Raw genomic sequence first — 16803 nt, 5'->3', positions numbered from 1 at the left:
CGAGTGAGGATGCTCTTCAGAGACCAGGTTATAAGCAGCGACGGCGTAGCATATGTCGATGCTAGCCATACCTTTTCCGGCTCTTCCTAAAGTATTTAATGGTCGATGTATATCATCTTTTGAGCTTCGTATGCGCATCGCAAGTATGCGGGTGCTGTAGATAAAAGGAAATATTGAACGTACCTTGCGAGATGAACTAGTGGGAGCAGACACTGTAAGTTAGTGGTCTACTATGAGTGCTGAATTGGCGACGCGCGCCGCTAGTCTGTACAGCATCACGGAGCTTGCGCCATGGTGATGAAGAGTTGGTGGTAAGATGCAGAAGGGCAGAGGAAGAAAAGTTAAAGGTTCCGGAAGACGCTGCAGAAACCGCCGATGGGACCCACATACAGGAGGCGCTAACGGTATTCACTCACAAGAACCGCTAACATGTGTGCAACATGCCTTCTATGAACTCCACGTCCCTGACTTTTTGCAGTGAATGGTGTATTCGTAAATCTAACCGTCGAAGATTCTGTACTTGCTTCCGTACAATTCGATATCCTTATCGAGCAGTGGGGTCTACTCTCCGACAGCCTCCCAAGCACTCAACGGATCCGCCCAAATCTCCCAATGCCCTATCTTGCCCTGCTCATCAAACCCACTAAATCTATATATGAACTGTTCGTCCCATCCCTTGCCTGTCTTCTTACTTGTAAATCGTCCCTTACCAACCACACTTACCATTCCAGCCTCTGCATCCACAATGAACCCCTCCTTTCCCGGGAATGCATCATCGGGCAAAGACATTTCCAGTATATCAGTCATCACCTTGAAATACCCCTCGCACTCGTCTTTGCCAAAAAAGGTCTTGGCTAAGAATGGTAGCCGCGAGCGTGACCACTCAGGGCCGTGCTCCGTGATCTTGGGCGCGTTGCCAAAGTACTGCGATAGGAGCTCTGAGGGAGGAGGCGGCGAGATCAACGCGCGGCAGAAAGAGTGCGTTGTCTTCCGCAATGTAGTGTTGTGTGTTGAGGACATGACTTGTGGGTCTTTCTCTGTGAAGGACCTTGAAAGACGGTGAAGCGGATGTAGAAGTGCTGGGGATCCTCGTAGTAAGCGATGCACGTGGGACTGTTGCGCGCTGATCGGTATGTTTTCCTGCGGTTTCGCACTGTCCAATACGTGATTTGATGCACGGAGATGGTGGCCTGCGTACCGAGCGGCTGTTCCGTGTGGAGAGGGTGAGAGCTAACGGGTTGTCGGTTCTGTTGCGAAGCGGTGGGCGTCAGCCAAAAGACGCGCGTAAGACTTTAGTTTTGGGAGCCTTGAGCGTCAAGTAGACAGTCTTCGATATACAGGATAGATGTGCTAGGACCAGATGTCTCGGGTATGTGCAATATGGCCAATCGTAGAAGATGCGAGAAAGCATGTGCGATCGACGATAGCTTTGACGGTATGCACGAAGGACTGGCGATGAAGTCATCGTGATGCTTGCGGACAGCATCTGCACTTCCATGTTGCTCGCAAGCATGATCGTGCCAAAGAGCATGTTCTACCTAAGCATGATGGTTCCGTCTTCCCGAGCCGTTCCTTCTCACTAAGTCTGGAGTTGCCCTGTATGCTAGAGGGAGGTAGTCATCTGCATCATGCTCCCCCACTTTAACTCAGGTGGCAGAGATAACGAACCATTCACCAACAAGTCCATCCACGACCCATGGAACTGGATATTCTCAAATGTTCAATATTTAACAATGGAATTCCTGCGTGCCCAAAATTAACCAATTACTTTGACCGGCACAGCGTGCCGTAACGGCGTACGTCAGCAAAGCCGTCACCTAATCTACAGCGTAGTATGCATATGCGGCTTACATGCAACCATGCAACGGCGCTGCGGAAGTTCCCTCTGTTGGCTCCAACGGAGTTATTAGGATGAGTCAGATGGGAGGCATGCATCGACTGTCACCAGTCGCTTACAACCACGTCTTAAATCTGTAACTGCAGTGTGAAGAGCAAGTAACTGGACGGATTACTGCATTGTGGTAGTATTAGATTTTTGAATTTGATCAATGTTGCCCTTGGGCTCCGAATATGTCCTAGACAGTAGAGAAGCCTGTTGTCCACTTCCAAGATACTACAAACAGTAATAGCAAAATGCTTCGCTATGAGCTAAGTGTCAAAATACTGTTCCGTGGTATCCATACCGTGTCCTACGGCCCCATTGAACGCCTTTCGCTATGAGGTTATAAAAGTACAATTTCACCGCCTCCCCACGTAATAAGAGCGACCTCAATCCATGGCGGTAAAGAGACATACCTGCCGGGCCATCTGACTCGCAAGCAAGATCTCCCTGAACACTTGGTCCATACCGCCTCTGAAATGAATCGTATAGCTGTCCACTTTGCCCTTCCTTCTTTTTTCCCCCCATACTAGTTTGACTGGCTTCGCGTCATCACATCGCTTGCCCGTCCTGCTTCCTGGTTTCACCCAATCTTGCTGGTATTCGTACAAGGTCTCTGGCATTGCATCGTCATTCGGATCCCCCTGCTTCCACACAAATCGCCGTCCACCGTACGTAAATCGTCGCGGGGACCACGGGATCTTCTGCTGCCTATCTGGGTATTCCTTGATCGGTTGCGAAAATGGACCGCGCAGATGTATACACCGCGATTTGTATGCCGCATCTTTGGTCGTCATGCGCTTCTTGTCGATGCCGGAAAGAAGGATGGATATGCATGGCTGTGGGAACTCAGCGACGCGGAAAAATTCGGCAGCGTTAACTTGGCTATCGTCGCGATGGGTGGCTTCGAGCATATATAGAGCGTATTTGTTCGAGTGGTCGCGTGCGCTGTAAATGTACTTCCTGAAGCCTGAAGATCCCGTCCATTCTCGTGTGCGGTGCAGATTGTATGTCGTGGTAGGTTGTGTGGGATCGAGTAACGAATGGTACGGGATGTTAGGTGAAGGGAGTTCGTCAAGTGGAGCATGCGAGACAGGCGAGTATGAGGTTTGCCATGTGAGGAGGTTATGGATCTAAGGTTTGTCAGCTGGGACTTGATAATGCCACAGAGATTGTTACTCACTGCAGATAGACTCTCGCTTTCCTCGTCCAAGTCTCCATTCGCTCCCCATTGATTCGGTGCGGGCACAAAGACACACTCGTTCCCCTCTTCATCAATCTGATCGCTCCCACTTTCAAGATGCGGTCTCAGCGCCCTCTGTCTCTCTTGGTGAATGTTTATTTGCGTCTTGATTATGCGTACTTGCTCGTCTGAGTTGTCGTCGGGTGATATGCTAGCATGTGATTGCTCAATCTGTTGCTCCAGCGCCAACGCCGCTGCCTCATGTTGCGAGTAGGAATTGTCGTAGAGCCAGGCATGTTCAGATTCGAAAGCAGAGCTCCTCAAAAGCTCCAGGTGCTCCCGTGATGTGAGTGCTGGACGACCCATGGTTGGGCTTTGTGTGGTGGTTGAGACCAGGTTTGCGAAGATTCGAAGGCGATTTGTTCCAGAGCGAGGGGTAAAAAGCAAGTCGAAATGAAACGGGGTTGTGATTCAGCCTGGGGTCGCGCAGGAACAAAAGGAATATAGAGGCACAGGAGGAATGAGGGACGGCGGGCAGAAGAGCGTAATCATCGTAGCCAGGCTGGCACCAGCTGATGAAGCACCATCAGGATAGATAGGCGAGTAGGGTCGTGTTGGATCCCCGTCGCGCCCGTCGCGCCCGCCGCGCCCTGTCATACCGACCTTCTGCTGTTGTGGCACATGGCGTACTGGGGCCAAGTTGCGGTGGCATGGGATGGAGATGCAGTTGCGCTAGTCTAAGCCGCATGGGGTAGTGCGAGATTGGAACTCCATGTTGCAGGGCTCTGGCACAGGATCGGAACATTTCCTCTACATATTAACCTTTCTACTGTTAGCAGTGTTGCAGTGCGGTTAGTCGCATGCCCTCGGCGGTCCCGATAACCTGTTATGCCTCCCGCGTAATAGCGTGAGGATGCCGACATGCTGCCTTTACGCTTCACCCAACATGGCATGAGTGGAAATTGCCATTGCGTCTTTCGTATGTTCCATCCCCTGCATGTCTGCCTCAGCGTAAGACCAGACCATGCCGCATGCGGCTTCGCAATGACGAGGCACACCGTCCTTACAGCACCAGACTGCGGGCGCTTAGCAGGCATCGGACTCCGAACATGCGGTCTGTTCTCTGTCCTCCCACCCCCCACACACCACTCATAACATCCCGTTAACAGCCGTGGCTTGCGCCGCCTTCACGATCCCTGGATCCCTAGCGTCTTCGAGAAGCGTTCGAAACGTTCGATACGAACCCTTACTTACTTCTCACGCAGGGTCAAAGGGTTTCGCGGTGAACAAATGCTGTGAAGCGCGCTGGGCATACGAGGGCAGCGTCGCGTTGGGACATGGCTGCTGACGTGCGCTTACCCCACAACCGTTAATTCGTGGTGCAGCGCTCTTCGGCTCGCCTTACGGAAGTGAAAATATCATCGTCTCATCATCTCAACCACGACTACATATGCAAAAGCTAGCATTGTCGCAAAAGAATATATTCTGCCTCTGGGTTGGGAAGTATGACGGCACATATCGAAATAGTAGACAAGAATGCTTTCAATTGCTAGAGTGACCATTCAGACCCCAGCACGGACGGCCCCCAAAGAGTCATCGGCTTATTAGCGACATACGCGCAGGAAGAAGCGTCGAATGCTCAACATCGCTTCTGTTCATTTTCGGTCGTACTGAAGCAACCTGATAAGGAGCTGCGATCATCACAAGCATCGAACCCGCCACGAGAACGATGAACCACTGCGTTGGTAAACGTGCCCACCTAGTCCACTAAAACACAAGAGTGACTTACTGTCGCTGCTCCAGATGCACCTCCTTCTGACTCCAATGGGACCCTAATGGTTTAACGGTGTATGGAAGCCAAGCAATATGGAGACATTCCCACATCATTCCCGTACCTTCCGCTGCCTTGGTGCGACGTGTGTTCTGTGCTGGGACTAGCAGTAGTCCAGGAAGAGCTCACCAAGAAGTCCTTGCGTATGATCACCATGTGTCATTGAGGGCCGTTAACAAGTACACACCACCGGTCTTCGAAGGAAACACGCGATTTATGGGCGAACGAGAAGTTAAATCGCGTCGTAACGGAGTCTTGAAGGAGTATGGAACAACGCGCCAGAACGCCGGACAGGTCGCCGAACTGTGGCAGGATGGCTCACCGCTTTGGTTGCTTCGTGATACTGGCTGATGCTTCACAGCATCGCGTGGATGGTCACACTGTCAAGCTGCGATGCAAGGTAGGTTGATTCGACTTCATTACCAGTGCTGTGGTTCCGACTAGTTGAGGACATTATTGATACATCATGCTTCTGCAATATCATCGACAATATACTACTCAAAACAAAGGATCACTCTCCTTGATCGGAACTAACTCGCCCTTTCCCTTGAACGAATCCACGACATGCGCCTGCTCGCTCAGCATAAATCTCGAAGTCTGGTTTCCCACACCAGCCAGGCCCCTCCATCTATCCAGATCCTCCTTCTTCCTCTTATCGCCCAGCGCCTCCTTCGCCCTTTTCCAATGACCTTCCGAAAATGCAATCATCGTCGTCATCTTTTCCTCCTTGATGTCGTAAACCGCAGAGACAATGGTACCTGTCTCTTCAAGCCAGTTTATCTGCCATAGTTCACCAGGGCGGATGCATTGGTATGTTGCGCGTTGGTAGTTCACGCGGCCGGCCATCGGACCACCGTGAATGGCATAGACAACACGGTCAGAAGAGAAGCACCATAATTCATACCGCCACTTTTCAGGGTTGCCGTTGCTGTCTTGCGCGTCGTAGTCGTAGATTAGATGCGTGTCGAGGATGTCTTTGTCGAAACTAGGGTCGAGAGATGTGTTCGTGAGGAAATCGGGAAGATTGTCACCTGGAGCCATTGTGTTTGAATTTTGGAAAGCTTGTTCTTTGATAGTAGGAGATGTGATGATAGTAAGAGTTCAACAGGGAGGGCGTCAGGCTTGAACATAGTTGATGCTCGGCACTACCGGATCGATGACGTATGTACAGTTTTGAGAGCTAGATTCCACGCGACGTGACACTACCAGTAAGTCAACATCCCAAGGTCTAGATTGGCCTTTGTGATCGGTCCGAAGAAAAAGAAATATAGTTGAGTGCGCACATACTGTTGACTGTACTATATGCCCCTACTTACGATCATACCTAGATGATACCTTGCGTATATACTTCTTCCTCACACCTACTCTTACTCTTTGAGCAGCGAATTGATTCACGAGACCAGAGCCACTGCATTGGTGATTTGGACTGATACTAACATGTTATCTTCCAATGCCTTCTCAATGGAAGCGTCGTGGTACAGCTCGGACCTGCTTTACGCCTGCCTAGATAGGAGCGAAGATATTGCATGCTGACATCCTGCCATCGAAGCCAGGATATAGCGATAACCCCAGTTTGACGAGACGCAGAAAAACAAGAGAGATGCTCTGATGCGTACTGCAATGTCCTTTCCAGCGGAAGTCGAGCTCTGGAGGAATGCGCGTAGCGAAGTTGGTCCGAATCTCTGTTCCTGATGGGCCATCCGCGAGAGTTTCATGCAATCTGAGTAATAATAAATAGACCTGTTAGAGACTTGTTGTTAGTGAGGAAGAAGAAAGAGTATAAGAGGAGAACGCAGGGTTGACGGAGCTCAGACCACACCGCTAGTGGCTTAGTGCGAATGACAGAAGGTTCGTGGATCTGTCCATCAGGAGTAGGCAGTACCTTTCCTTTGTCAGACAGGTACCGTACAAGTTTTCGGACGAGTAAACTTCCAGAATCCTTGAGTGGGGTACGGTGTGTGGGATTTGCTGCGACGCGTCCACCTTACTAGGAGGCTCTGATTGATGATCTGGGCAGTTTACAGTAAAATGACTAACCACATCGGGTAGCATTATTTCTCGACTAGCTTACCTGCCAACACGGTCCGATCAGTCAAGGAAACATACTCGCTGGCTTACCACATCATAGCAAATTTTTGGTCTTGGTACGCGACGGACGAATTTTGGAGAATGTTGCAAGAGCTACCAGTTTAACGGTATAAAGGTCTGGACATCTGCAAGAAACAGATATCCAACACACTCACAAACACATTCTCAACACTCAGCACTTCAATCAACTACCTGAAAATTGATCATCTTTATACATACCAACTATTTTTCAATTTCCCAGTTCCCTCGAACAAACCATCCACAATGTCAACTCCCTCTCTCCGCCAAGTCATCGGAATCCCCAACTCAACAGCATCGGTCAAGGATTCCGTTCTTGTAATTATCGATGCTCAGGACGAATATATCCACGGTAGTCTGCCTGCTCAGGATTACAAAGAGGTCAATGTCGCGATATCCAGCCTCCTTGATAAATACCGAAAGCAAAATGGCCACGTCGTCCACGTTCTGCACAACACAGGCTCCGACGAAGCACCCATATTCAAGCCCAACGGCAAGCTCACTAAAGAGATGGACGGTGTCGAGGCCATCGACGGCGAGGCCATCGTATGGAAGAAACATGCCGGATCATTCTCGGAGACGGACCTAGGGGAGGTCGTTAAGAAGACTGGACTCAAGAAACTTGTACTTACGGGCTATATGGCGCATGGTTGTGTGTCAAGTACCGCTCGCGAAGCGACCACATTGGGGTACGAGACTCTTGTCGTTGAAGATGGTGTTGGACAAAGGGACATGAAGGATATTCCTGCTGCGCAGGTCAAGAAGGTTGCTTTGACGGAGATTGATGACATGTTCGGAACTGTTGTGAAGAGCTCAGAGATCAACTAGACATATGGATTTGCTCTAGTCGATACGTTTTAGCTTGCTGAGCGGATATGTTGGTATGAATAAGAAAGTAGCTTTTCTTCCAAGGGCATCGACTGTTTATTCCTCTCCTATGAGTGTTTCCGCGGTCTATATTTACGTTGCGTACTATCAAGTCATGTCTCATTCCCACTCAACTGTGCAGATACTCTTATCTAGCAATTAATCAACAGGTTGCACCCACTCACACACCCTTCTCTCCATAGATAACAACCTGTTCGGTTGATCTTCGCCTAGCCATAACTCCTTGGATCCGCCTCTCATCTAGCGGAGCTACACCAGCTCGCCTTGCCTCCGTCTCTGTGAAGGTGCCGTATAGATCGGTGGGATCGATCTGGTCCATATCAGGAATGGGGAAGATCAGGTTGAGAACATAGAAAACGATAGCGCTGATGAAGAATCCTAATGGAAGGTAAGTGAACATGTGATCTCTAGTCTGCAAGGAATTTCTTACCTATCAAAAAGGCCATATTGTAGAGTTGTACCAAGGACCGCGATGGACTAACGTCTCCTCTCACGGTCACCACAAGGCCACCAATAGTTGGTGCCCAGCCACAGAGCCAAGACGGTACCGCTCTCCAGTTGAAGCACTTGGTGAAGTAGTATGAAGAGTCCTCTGTTCGGTATAGATGACTCAAGCGAATCCTTCCCTTTCGTAGAAGACAGTAGTCGCATGACATGATACTAATGATGGGCGCTAAGAACACCGAAAAAGAAGACAAAACGGCGATGAACGTGGTGGCGCGGTTGATAAGTTGCCAGGGCTGGACGACCCATGCAGCCACAAACGTGATAATAGCACCGCGACGTATGTTGATGTAACGTGGAAAAAGACCAGCAAGGTCGATTCCACCAGAGACAGCGTTACCGCAAATGTTCTCGAACATTGCAGTGAAGGCGAAACCTGCAGCCAGGAAGAATACACCCGCACGGGACCGCGATGAGCCGTTTCCATCGTCCATCATGCGCATGAGTCTAAATGTGGGTGTAAGAAGTCAGTATGTGTCTCACATACAGTTCACACTGTGACACTTACAGATCTGGTGGATTCCAATAGATCTCGCCATAGATCTTTTGCCCCGAAGCGGTGGTAACCAATCCAACTAATGAGACAATGACGTTGGTGATCACACAGCTAGCGATGGTACCGTAGATATAGGGCCTTCTTGAACGTGCATAGCGTGAGAAGTCGCTGCCGTTGGTGATACCAGCAGCAAGACCGCCGATGGTTTGGTTTATACCAGCCATGATGAGCCATGACGTACTCTAAGGGGAATCTGAAGGGATGGTCTGGCCAGCGTTCCAGAGAGGGCCTACGCCTTTGGCAGTGGTCACTGCCCAGATCATCCATGATAACATACCTAAGCCGCACCATATGCACACTACAAGGAACGGAATCTTGAACTTCTCTGGTCGTAGCCACAAGAACGGTGTAGATAGAAACCAGAACACCACAAATCCTACAAACTGGTCGGTCGTAGCAGGGAAGCTAGGGCTGAAGGTATTCGGCATGCGTGCGTACGAAGGCCAGATCGCAGTCAAGCATACGGCGACCAGACGGCCGCCATTCCAACCTGATCTGGATCAGCACCCTGATACCAAGCTCACTCTTATAGTAAGCCTGCTTACATTGGACGGCGTTCCAAATGAAGTTAAGTAGGATTCTCTGCAGCAAAGGTATGAAGCTTCCCCGCATACCCCAACTATATCTGTTCTGTACTGTAAAGCCAATATGCCACTTCAGTCCAACCCAAGCGATAAGTGTAGAGAACAGAGCGATCAATATGCTGCTCACAACGATGATAAGGATAGCCTGTGGGACAGATAAGCCCATAGCTTCCGTGACTATCAGTGATCAAAAGTCAACAAACGGCACCTGCTGTCACCTACCTAAGAAGGTGCTTGGAGTCTGCCAATTTGCGAGGTTCAGCGATGCAATAGCCCAAACCCCGAAGAAATTGAACCAGCCCCATGTCCTCCGCTCTGGCGGTAGAGGGATCAGATCGCGATTACTCCATGCGTCCGTTTGTTCGTGCTTTTCGTCGTTTCCATGCAGACGCACTTTCTGGTGGATTGTACTCAGTCGCTGCCTCAAAGTCATAATACAAGTAAGTAAACAAGTTCGTCAATATTCAGTGAGGCTGGAATAACGGTTGTTGAAGAGGGGGATGGTGATAAGCTCCTTCTTATCATTGGCGCTCGCGGATCTTCCCCCATGTTTCCCACCTTCCTAAGGCAATCGCAACCCATGCGTACTCACTCTTGTACATCGGCACATACTCCCCAAGGAACCAGCGACTTCATATAGGTTTGTGCTGCGTCGTTCAGTTGTTGTGGTCGACGAAAGATGCTTTGGAATATAGCTGGCCGCTGTCAGCAGGGCGGCCTGAGGCGATGTTTCAGGCGTCCAGCCTCCCGCGGCTACACAACAGGCACCAAGATCCTGTTGATCCCTCACTCGCCCACCCTTTACGCATACCCCACAAACCTCGCATAGACCTTGCTTTCCACTAATACATCTGCTCCTTTTGTTCATCAGTACATCTAGATCTATCGCTTGTGCTCAACCTTCTTCTTGGGCGCCTTGCGCCTTGCGAAGCGTTGCAGATCTCGAGGGGCAGGATATGTTTTGGATGGGGGCGAAATCTTGCTGATCTACCGATACTTGAAAACAGTCTCTTTCACTCCAGAGTCTCATCTGCCTACACTATCCTTGAGTCGTCACATTAGCAGAGAACACTATGTCGTCGCTGAATCTCAATCCTCAATGGCAGGGCTGGCAGACTCATCGCCGCCAGCAGTCGCCGCCACAACAGCCCGTGTACCCACAAAACCGTTACTCGCCGGCCTCTTCCCCCAACCACTCATACTATGGAGAGTACGCACCTGCCCCAGGATCCTACATAAAATCTTACTATAGCGAAGATACGCCGGTACCGATCATCGCAGAGCTGCCAGCGCCCTTGCCGCCAGCTCCACCCACTACGACGTCTGAGGAGCAATTGAAGCAGGATGAGCTACTTGCACATAGGATGCAACATTTGGAAGTGGAAGGAAATCGTCAAAGATCGCAAAGTGCAGTAAGCCAGCATGCCCGCCCTGCGAGCATGATGCCGCCCAGCACCCAAGGGTTGTCACCACTGCTACATCAACAGCGATCTGCGCAATCTTTACGACTTCATTCGAGAAGCGTCTCGTCTTTCGTCGACCGGCAACCAGTAAGTATGGCACCAGTGGTCACCCAGCAACTTGCGACTCTGCCTCTCGTTCACCAGCGTTCCGCCCAATCGCTACGACCCCATTCGACAAGCTTTGGAGCTACCACTGAACCATGGAGTCCTGGATCATTTGATCCACCGCAAGATCTAAGTAGGTTTAGCACCTTGCCCGAAGTGGTCGTGGAGCAATATCCTGTATCTTACAAAGAATCCCAGTCGCCGGCTGAGAATCCACCAATTCCAGTGTTACTGGGTCAACAACCCATAAGGCGCCCATCAGTCGCACTGGAATCATCATCGTTGCCCGGATATCTCGAACAATACCGCCAAGCACCGTATCCGCCTCAGTGGAACCCACCACCCGTTGTTTCAACCCTGTACGCTCACCAGGAAAGCAAACGACCATCCGGATCCAGCTGGCTGGACACACCAGACTCGTATGTCTGGCGAACAATACGTCCCTCAGAGCATGCGCGAACTCCCGTTCCACCTTCGTACTCGTTCAAGTTCAAAAGCACAAGTGGCAGCTTCCGCAGCCCCAAGCTTTCATGGACGATGACATATCCCGAAGAGCCCACCGACTCGAGCAAGAAAGTTTCCAAAGCACAGCAAGCTGTTTGGAGTTACGATCTGAAGCTGGACCCTAAGACTAATTTACGCAAGTCCGAAGTCTTAAGCTCTGGAGGTCCAAATGCCAGATCTATCCTAACAACCTACGTGCATGCGCTCAATTACAGTTCCTTGCGTTTCATTGGCCCAGACGGATGCGCATACATGTGGGTTACGAGCACCAATGTGTCATCCATCCACGGTTCCAGGTACGACACGCTGAGGCATGCTCTCTTCGTCGCCATGGGGAATATTGCCGATCCGCTATATGGTAGCATCGTTGCAGACCATTGCTTCTGGGACGGTTATGTTGATGAAAGCGGAGGGTCTTTGCCTGATGAATCGATTCATGTTCGTTCGGGAACTGTGGATCCAGCGATGGTTGTAGCAACGTTGCAGGTGATGAAAGAATGGGAAAAGCATATGCTCAGACAAGAGAAAAGGAAGAACCCCAAGGCCTTCGCAGCAGCGGAAGAAGAAGCCAGGAGGTACGAACTCGGAGCCTCCAGCTATTGGAAAGCTTGAGAAATTCTACAGAACCAAATATACCAAACAAATTGAAACCCCACTCAGGTTTGGCGTCAGCAAACCAGTGGAGCCTTACTGCGGAGTCCAGGTGACGACTCCTTATAGCAACTTTCCCCGAGCAAGTGCTTGGCCTCGGCCTCATATCGCAATCTCTCTGCGCCGACGCGTAGATATCTGGTGTCTCGATTTATGGCCGCATGCGACTGTCGCTGCCTCATACTTTGTCGACCCATCCTTTCACAGTCGGCGGAATTATCACAGCTTCCACCAATCACGGCGCCAACCTACAGAGGGGGTTACGCATAGAAGCACGCATTGTTCTAGGCTTGCCCTGCGATCGGATGTGGCGGTCCTACCCGCTGATGGTTCGTTTCGATTACACGTGTAGCGCGTTTCAGCGCCTTAGTTCCCGCGTTCGGGAAATAACACATCATTTGGGTTCTCTGATAAGTATCAGATCGCGACCATGAACATAGCCACAGCAAGCCACTCGTCATTACTACTCTTATCCAATCACTCGTTCACCTGTAATACACTCATCTAACGATGCTCTCTCTCGTTCTTCTCAGCGCAGCGCTGGTCGCCGCTCCAGCTCTGGCAGCGCCAGCCCCCCAAGGCATCACCATCTCCAACTCAGCCACACAAGTACCAATCAAGATGTGCGGCACGGCTCAGAACATCGTATTGACTGACACTCCATGGATTGTATACAACATGTTCTACAACCAGGCGCAAACCAAGGGTAGCATGTGTACAGCATACGACTCCGTGTCGGCCGGCTCTGATGGAAACAAGAAAATTAAGTGGAGTGCGGTTACCGACATCGATTATGTCAAAGCCACGTACGCACACTCTGAACTTATAGTTATCAACATTTGCATGATCGAGTTGCTGACATGGATGTAGCGACAATGTCCCCAAGGGTTACACATTCGTCGGTCTGACCCAAAATCTCGAGACTAGGCTCTCCGCCATCAAATCAATTCCCGCAACGTACGAGTGGACGCGCACCAACAGCACCGCCTACAAAGGCAACATCGCATTCGATTTTATGACATCTGACACAAAGGGTGACTCTACATCTTCGTCCGCCCAGGAGCTCATGCTCTGGCTCGAATACACTGGTGGCCAACTACCCATCGGATGGCCCGCTGGTGCGAAAGCCACAATCCCCGACTTGTTTGGTACAAGCTGGAAGTTGTACCAGGGCGTAAATGAGGACACTGGCATCACTGTCTCAAGCTTGCTGCCTGACAAGTTGTTCAAGAGTCCCTTCAAGGGTGATTTGAAGGAGTGGCTAGAGGCACTTGTTAAGGCTGGTGTATTCAAGGAGAGCACATATGTCAACGTAGGCAACGCGGGCACGGAGCCCTTCTACGGAAAGGCGACCGTAGACGCTACGTTGGGTCTGCAAATAAACTTGTAGGCCTTGCGACGGACGCCGTGACGCAGTGTTCATCATCCTCAAGGATAGTCTTCGCGCAAAGGATCTGATTGTGCGTCGACTCTTCCCTCTTTCACTTCTTGTACCTATTTTGTTTCTGGAGCATACTATAAGATAGTCCAAAAGCTAAATCTCGCTAAGAACATGAAGATTTATCAGCATAAGTTGACTCTTCATCCCACCATGAGCATGGTGAACGCCATAGGCTTATCCGTAGTCCCAGAAGTATTGCGGCACAATGCTGTAGTATTCTCCTAGCCACAAAGGCGGCTTACCTCACAGTGCGTTTTGGAGAACTGTACAACGTACATGCTCAATCGATTATAAGAACTTTTCTGGCGTATTCCATCTTGTCCTTTATCTCACTCTGTGAGTTGTCAGCGCTGGCTCGGCTTCATCAATAATAGGCAACCTCGCAGGCAAGTATCATAATGCAACTGATCTTGGTGATCAGTGTAAGCAGGACCTTGAAGCCGGATACGCGCCGGTACTTACACTTTCTTTGAAATATTTCTCGTAGAATGGTTTCTTCTATTACATCTGGGCATGTGGGCACTTCTGGTAGGCGGCTAACCCTAGCCCCAATTGCAGAATCTAGCTTATCATCGACATGCATGTCTATCATATCTATATATGACGTTCCTTATCTACCCGCCACTGAGGAAGCGAATGATGGAAATGACTACACAGATATTCTGACTGGGGTCACAGATGCCGACGAAGTTTACGCCGAGCAGTGTGAGGCTGCGACTACAACTAGAAGTTTAATGCGCTCGCTGGAGTGCTTTGACTCTTTTGACCTTGTACCAAAGGAGAGTGATGGTCCATCGTCCACGACAAAGATACAGACGAGGTCCACTGCCACTTTAGAGTCGATCCAGAAAGACGAACAGCTGGTCTGCGCCTCTTTCTGGGGAGCCTCAGAGTATGCAGAGCTTCTTTTCGGTGCAGAGACTCTGCTTTCGAGCGATGAGGATCTGGCGCTCCGCAGTATTTTCGCTCCTGGTTCCACACCCGAGCCCGTGACACATCTGGTTGCACGTACTCAAGAAAAGCCTTTACCGACTCCCGAACTCCTCGATACTAGCTATCTAAGAATCCAAGCTACTCTTGCAGTGCATGCTTTCTGTGGCCACGTATCGGAGACTTTGGACTTTGATGTATCGCCGGTAATCGAGAAAGTCCAGGATGTCGCATCCGATTCTACGCCCAGGCGGCGGGGCCGTTCTTTGGTGTACTCACGCTCGCCAATTTTCGCAAGGGAGACACTATTTGAGGAGCCCTTTCACCTCGACTGCGACCCCGTCCTCCGATATACCACCGGTCGTACGGTGCTTCCAGGGATGGATCATCTCCGCGGCGTCACTGCTCGCTCCGCAATTGTCCAGTACGACCGCGACATCGCAGAACTGTTCTACGCTACTAAATCCTTCTTTGAAGATTGTCAAGACGGTGAGTGTACGTGCCTAGATGGTAAGATGCACAGCCTTCGTGCGCCTGGCGAGAACTTCATGCTCACTGATAACGACGACGACTTCGGCTTTTCAGTCACGCCTCCTACGGAAAAGGACATATTTTCTCTTATAGATGATCTCGTCAACGTGGACATATTTGATGTAAGCGACGACCAAGGATATGTCTCGGAGGAAGCGCTAAATCGTCCAGGTGTATATTTTGACACCACGCCACAAATCGAGAAACCCTCCATGATATTCAGTCAGCTTTTTTATCCATCTAATTTAGACGGTGCTACGTCTCTTTTATGCGGCAGAGAGAATGTTTCAGATACTTCTGATACAGATGCAGAGAGTTTGTCGTTGGCTCAGCCTTCCGAACTAACTCATATCGACACTGACACCCATGAGTGCATCAACTACACGGCCTTCAACGAGCTCCTCAAGATGGAACGGAACGGAACACGTCCAGTCATTCACCGAGACATTGCTGATGAGGACTACGAACCGGAGATCGGTCTCGCTGAACTAATTCATCTTTACCCGAGGGTTGAAGGCCGTGGGACCCTGCTACCACTGCCAAATAGCTCGAACCTAAGCGTAACTAGCTTGGAGTCCAATTCAGGCATTTCTCGGCCACCGGCACCCCTTCAGCCTAATATCAATCTTCAACCCACCGTGCGCCAACGATGCAAACCATATGGGCTGTACTCTAGCAATAGATCTCAACACCTGCGCCGCCTTCCGCAGCTGAGGCTTGCTACTCAGCTCTTGCCTAAGCATAAGCCCTTGTCTATGGTTGAAGAGGAAGAGCGATCATGTTCCAGCTCGTCTTCTCCGACAGGGTCTCTGGACTTTGCCGATCATCGAGGGTTTGTGAAGCCGCTGGACGATCGTCGATTAGACTTCCTAGACGATGACGATGAATGCGAGAATAGTTTGGAGTGGCTAGTGACGCCAACGTCAACTCCAAGTTGCATATGCGAAAATTTGTTCAGTGATGCTGTTTGGGATAGTGTACCGGACCTTACACTCGCTCAGCTCAACCAGGAATCACACGCAGCGATTACGCCAGCGTCGGGGCTGCCTCCTTCACCGCTTCTCGAAGCGTTCGAGATTGAGATCCATAGTCGGCTCAACCTCATGTTCAACTGTATGAACAGCGGGTGCTTTGAGGAGCTCCCAGCTCTTAGTTCTGACCTTCACTGGACACTGTGCGCTCTTGCAAATGATTACCCCACGCTAACTTCATTACGTAGCCTAGGCGTAGCTATAGAAGTTCTTGTTGAGCGAATGGTAGCCTCCACTATTGCTTCTTAGTTTAGCATCTGCAGCTGCCAGTTCGTTTTTGACAGGCCGAATGACGCTGATGTAGGCGCTACCAGAAAACTCAAGCTTAGCATCCTCAGCTTTTGTCGACATTGAATGGGTCAACACTCGTTGCCTCATTCGTGGTAAATAATACTTACAAGAAGTAAAAAAAAAAAGAACTTCGCCCCACACTGGTGTTGAAGTTACTAGAAATCGATGTGACTGTACCTTTCCCGAAGTTTGTGGGTACGTTTGCAACCTCAGGCCGTATTCTTCGTGTCTCGCGGGGCAGCTGGGCCCGTCGTTATCGCTACCAAGCTACGTGTTGGAGGTCATCCTGGTCCTAGTACCTACCCACAATGAACCGTCCAGTTTC

The 16803-nt window shown here is 50.3% G+C and overlaps 8 protein-coding genes across 8 annotated transcripts; 4 read left to right on the top strand and 4 right to left on the bottom strand.

The window, feature by feature from the left end:
• Positions 1 to 561: 561 nt before the first annotated feature.
• ALTATR162_LOCUS7527 (uncharacterized protein) lies at positions 562 to 1020 on the bottom strand (the record flags this gene model as incomplete). The annotated part of the gene is made up of 1 exon (XM_043315155.1): positions 562 to 1020. The coding sequence occupies one exon, from the start codon at positions 1018 to 1020 to the stop codon at positions 562 to 564; it is 459 nt and encodes a 152-aa protein (XP_043171090.1).
• Positions 1021 to 2268: 1248 nt separating this feature from the next.
• ALTATR162_LOCUS7526 (uncharacterized protein) lies at positions 2269 to 3428 on the bottom strand (the record flags this gene model as incomplete). Its single annotated transcript, XM_043315154.1, has 2 exons — positions 2269 to 3012; positions 3063 to 3428. 2 exons carry the CDS (start codon positions 3426 to 3428, stop codon positions 2269 to 2271), a joined length of 1110 nt encoding a protein of 369 aa, XP_043171089.1.
• A 1963-nt stretch (positions 3429 to 5391) lies between these two features.
• ALTATR162_LOCUS7525 (uncharacterized protein) lies at positions 5392 to 5934 on the bottom strand (the record flags this gene model as incomplete). Its single annotated transcript, XM_043315153.1, has 1 exon — positions 5392 to 5934. The coding sequence occupies one exon, from the start codon at positions 5932 to 5934 to the stop codon at positions 5392 to 5394; it is 543 nt and encodes a 180-aa protein (XP_043171088.1).
• A 1311-nt stretch (positions 5935 to 7245) lies between these two features.
• ALTATR162_LOCUS7524 (uncharacterized protein) lies at positions 7246 to 7827 on the top strand (the record flags this gene model as incomplete). The annotated part of the gene is made up of 1 exon (XM_043315152.1): positions 7246 to 7827. One exon carries the CDS (start codon positions 7246 to 7248, stop codon positions 7825 to 7827), a length of 582 nt encoding a protein of 193 aa, XP_043171087.1.
• A 220-nt stretch (positions 7828 to 8047) lies between these two features.
• Positions 8048 to 9964, bottom strand: ALTATR162_LOCUS7523 (uncharacterized protein; the record flags this gene model as incomplete). The annotated part of the gene is made up of 6 exons (XM_043315151.1): positions 8048 to 8265; positions 8318 to 8838; positions 8900 to 9129; positions 9181 to 9437; positions 9493 to 9708; positions 9754 to 9964. 6 exons carry the CDS (start codon positions 9962 to 9964, stop codon positions 8048 to 8050), a joined length of 1653 nt encoding a protein of 550 aa, XP_043171086.1.
• A 640-nt stretch (positions 9965 to 10604) lies between these two features.
• ALTATR162_LOCUS7522 (uncharacterized protein) lies at positions 10605 to 12215 on the top strand (the record flags this gene model as incomplete). The annotated part of the gene is made up of 1 exon (XM_043315150.1): positions 10605 to 12215. One exon carries the CDS (start codon positions 10605 to 10607, stop codon positions 12213 to 12215), a length of 1611 nt encoding a protein of 536 aa, XP_043171085.1.
• A 549-nt stretch (positions 12216 to 12764) lies between these two features.
• On the top strand, positions 12765 to 13644 carry ALTATR162_LOCUS7521 (uncharacterized protein; the record flags this gene model as incomplete). The annotated part of the gene is made up of 2 exons (XM_043315149.1): positions 12765 to 13060; positions 13125 to 13644. 2 exons carry the CDS (start codon positions 12765 to 12767, stop codon positions 13642 to 13644), a joined length of 816 nt encoding a protein of 271 aa, XP_043171084.1.
• A 632-nt stretch (positions 13645 to 14276) lies between these two features.
• Positions 14277 to 16436, top strand: ALTATR162_LOCUS7520 (uncharacterized protein; the record flags this gene model as incomplete). The annotated part of the gene is made up of 1 exon (XM_043315148.1): positions 14277 to 16436. The coding sequence occupies one exon, from the start codon at positions 14277 to 14279 to the stop codon at positions 16434 to 16436; it is 2160 nt and encodes a 719-aa protein (XP_043171083.1).
• Positions 16437 to 16803: the final 367 nt, after the last annotated feature.

Source organism: Alternaria atra (genome assembly GCF_907166805.1).
Source record: "Alternaria atra isolate CS162 genome assembly, contig: 28, whole genome shotgun sequence".
Classification (NCBI taxonomy): domain Eukaryota; kingdom Fungi; phylum Ascomycota; class Dothideomycetes; order Pleosporales; family Pleosporaceae; genus Alternaria; species Alternaria atra.
This window is presented reverse-complemented; position numbering and strand designations above follow the sequence as displayed.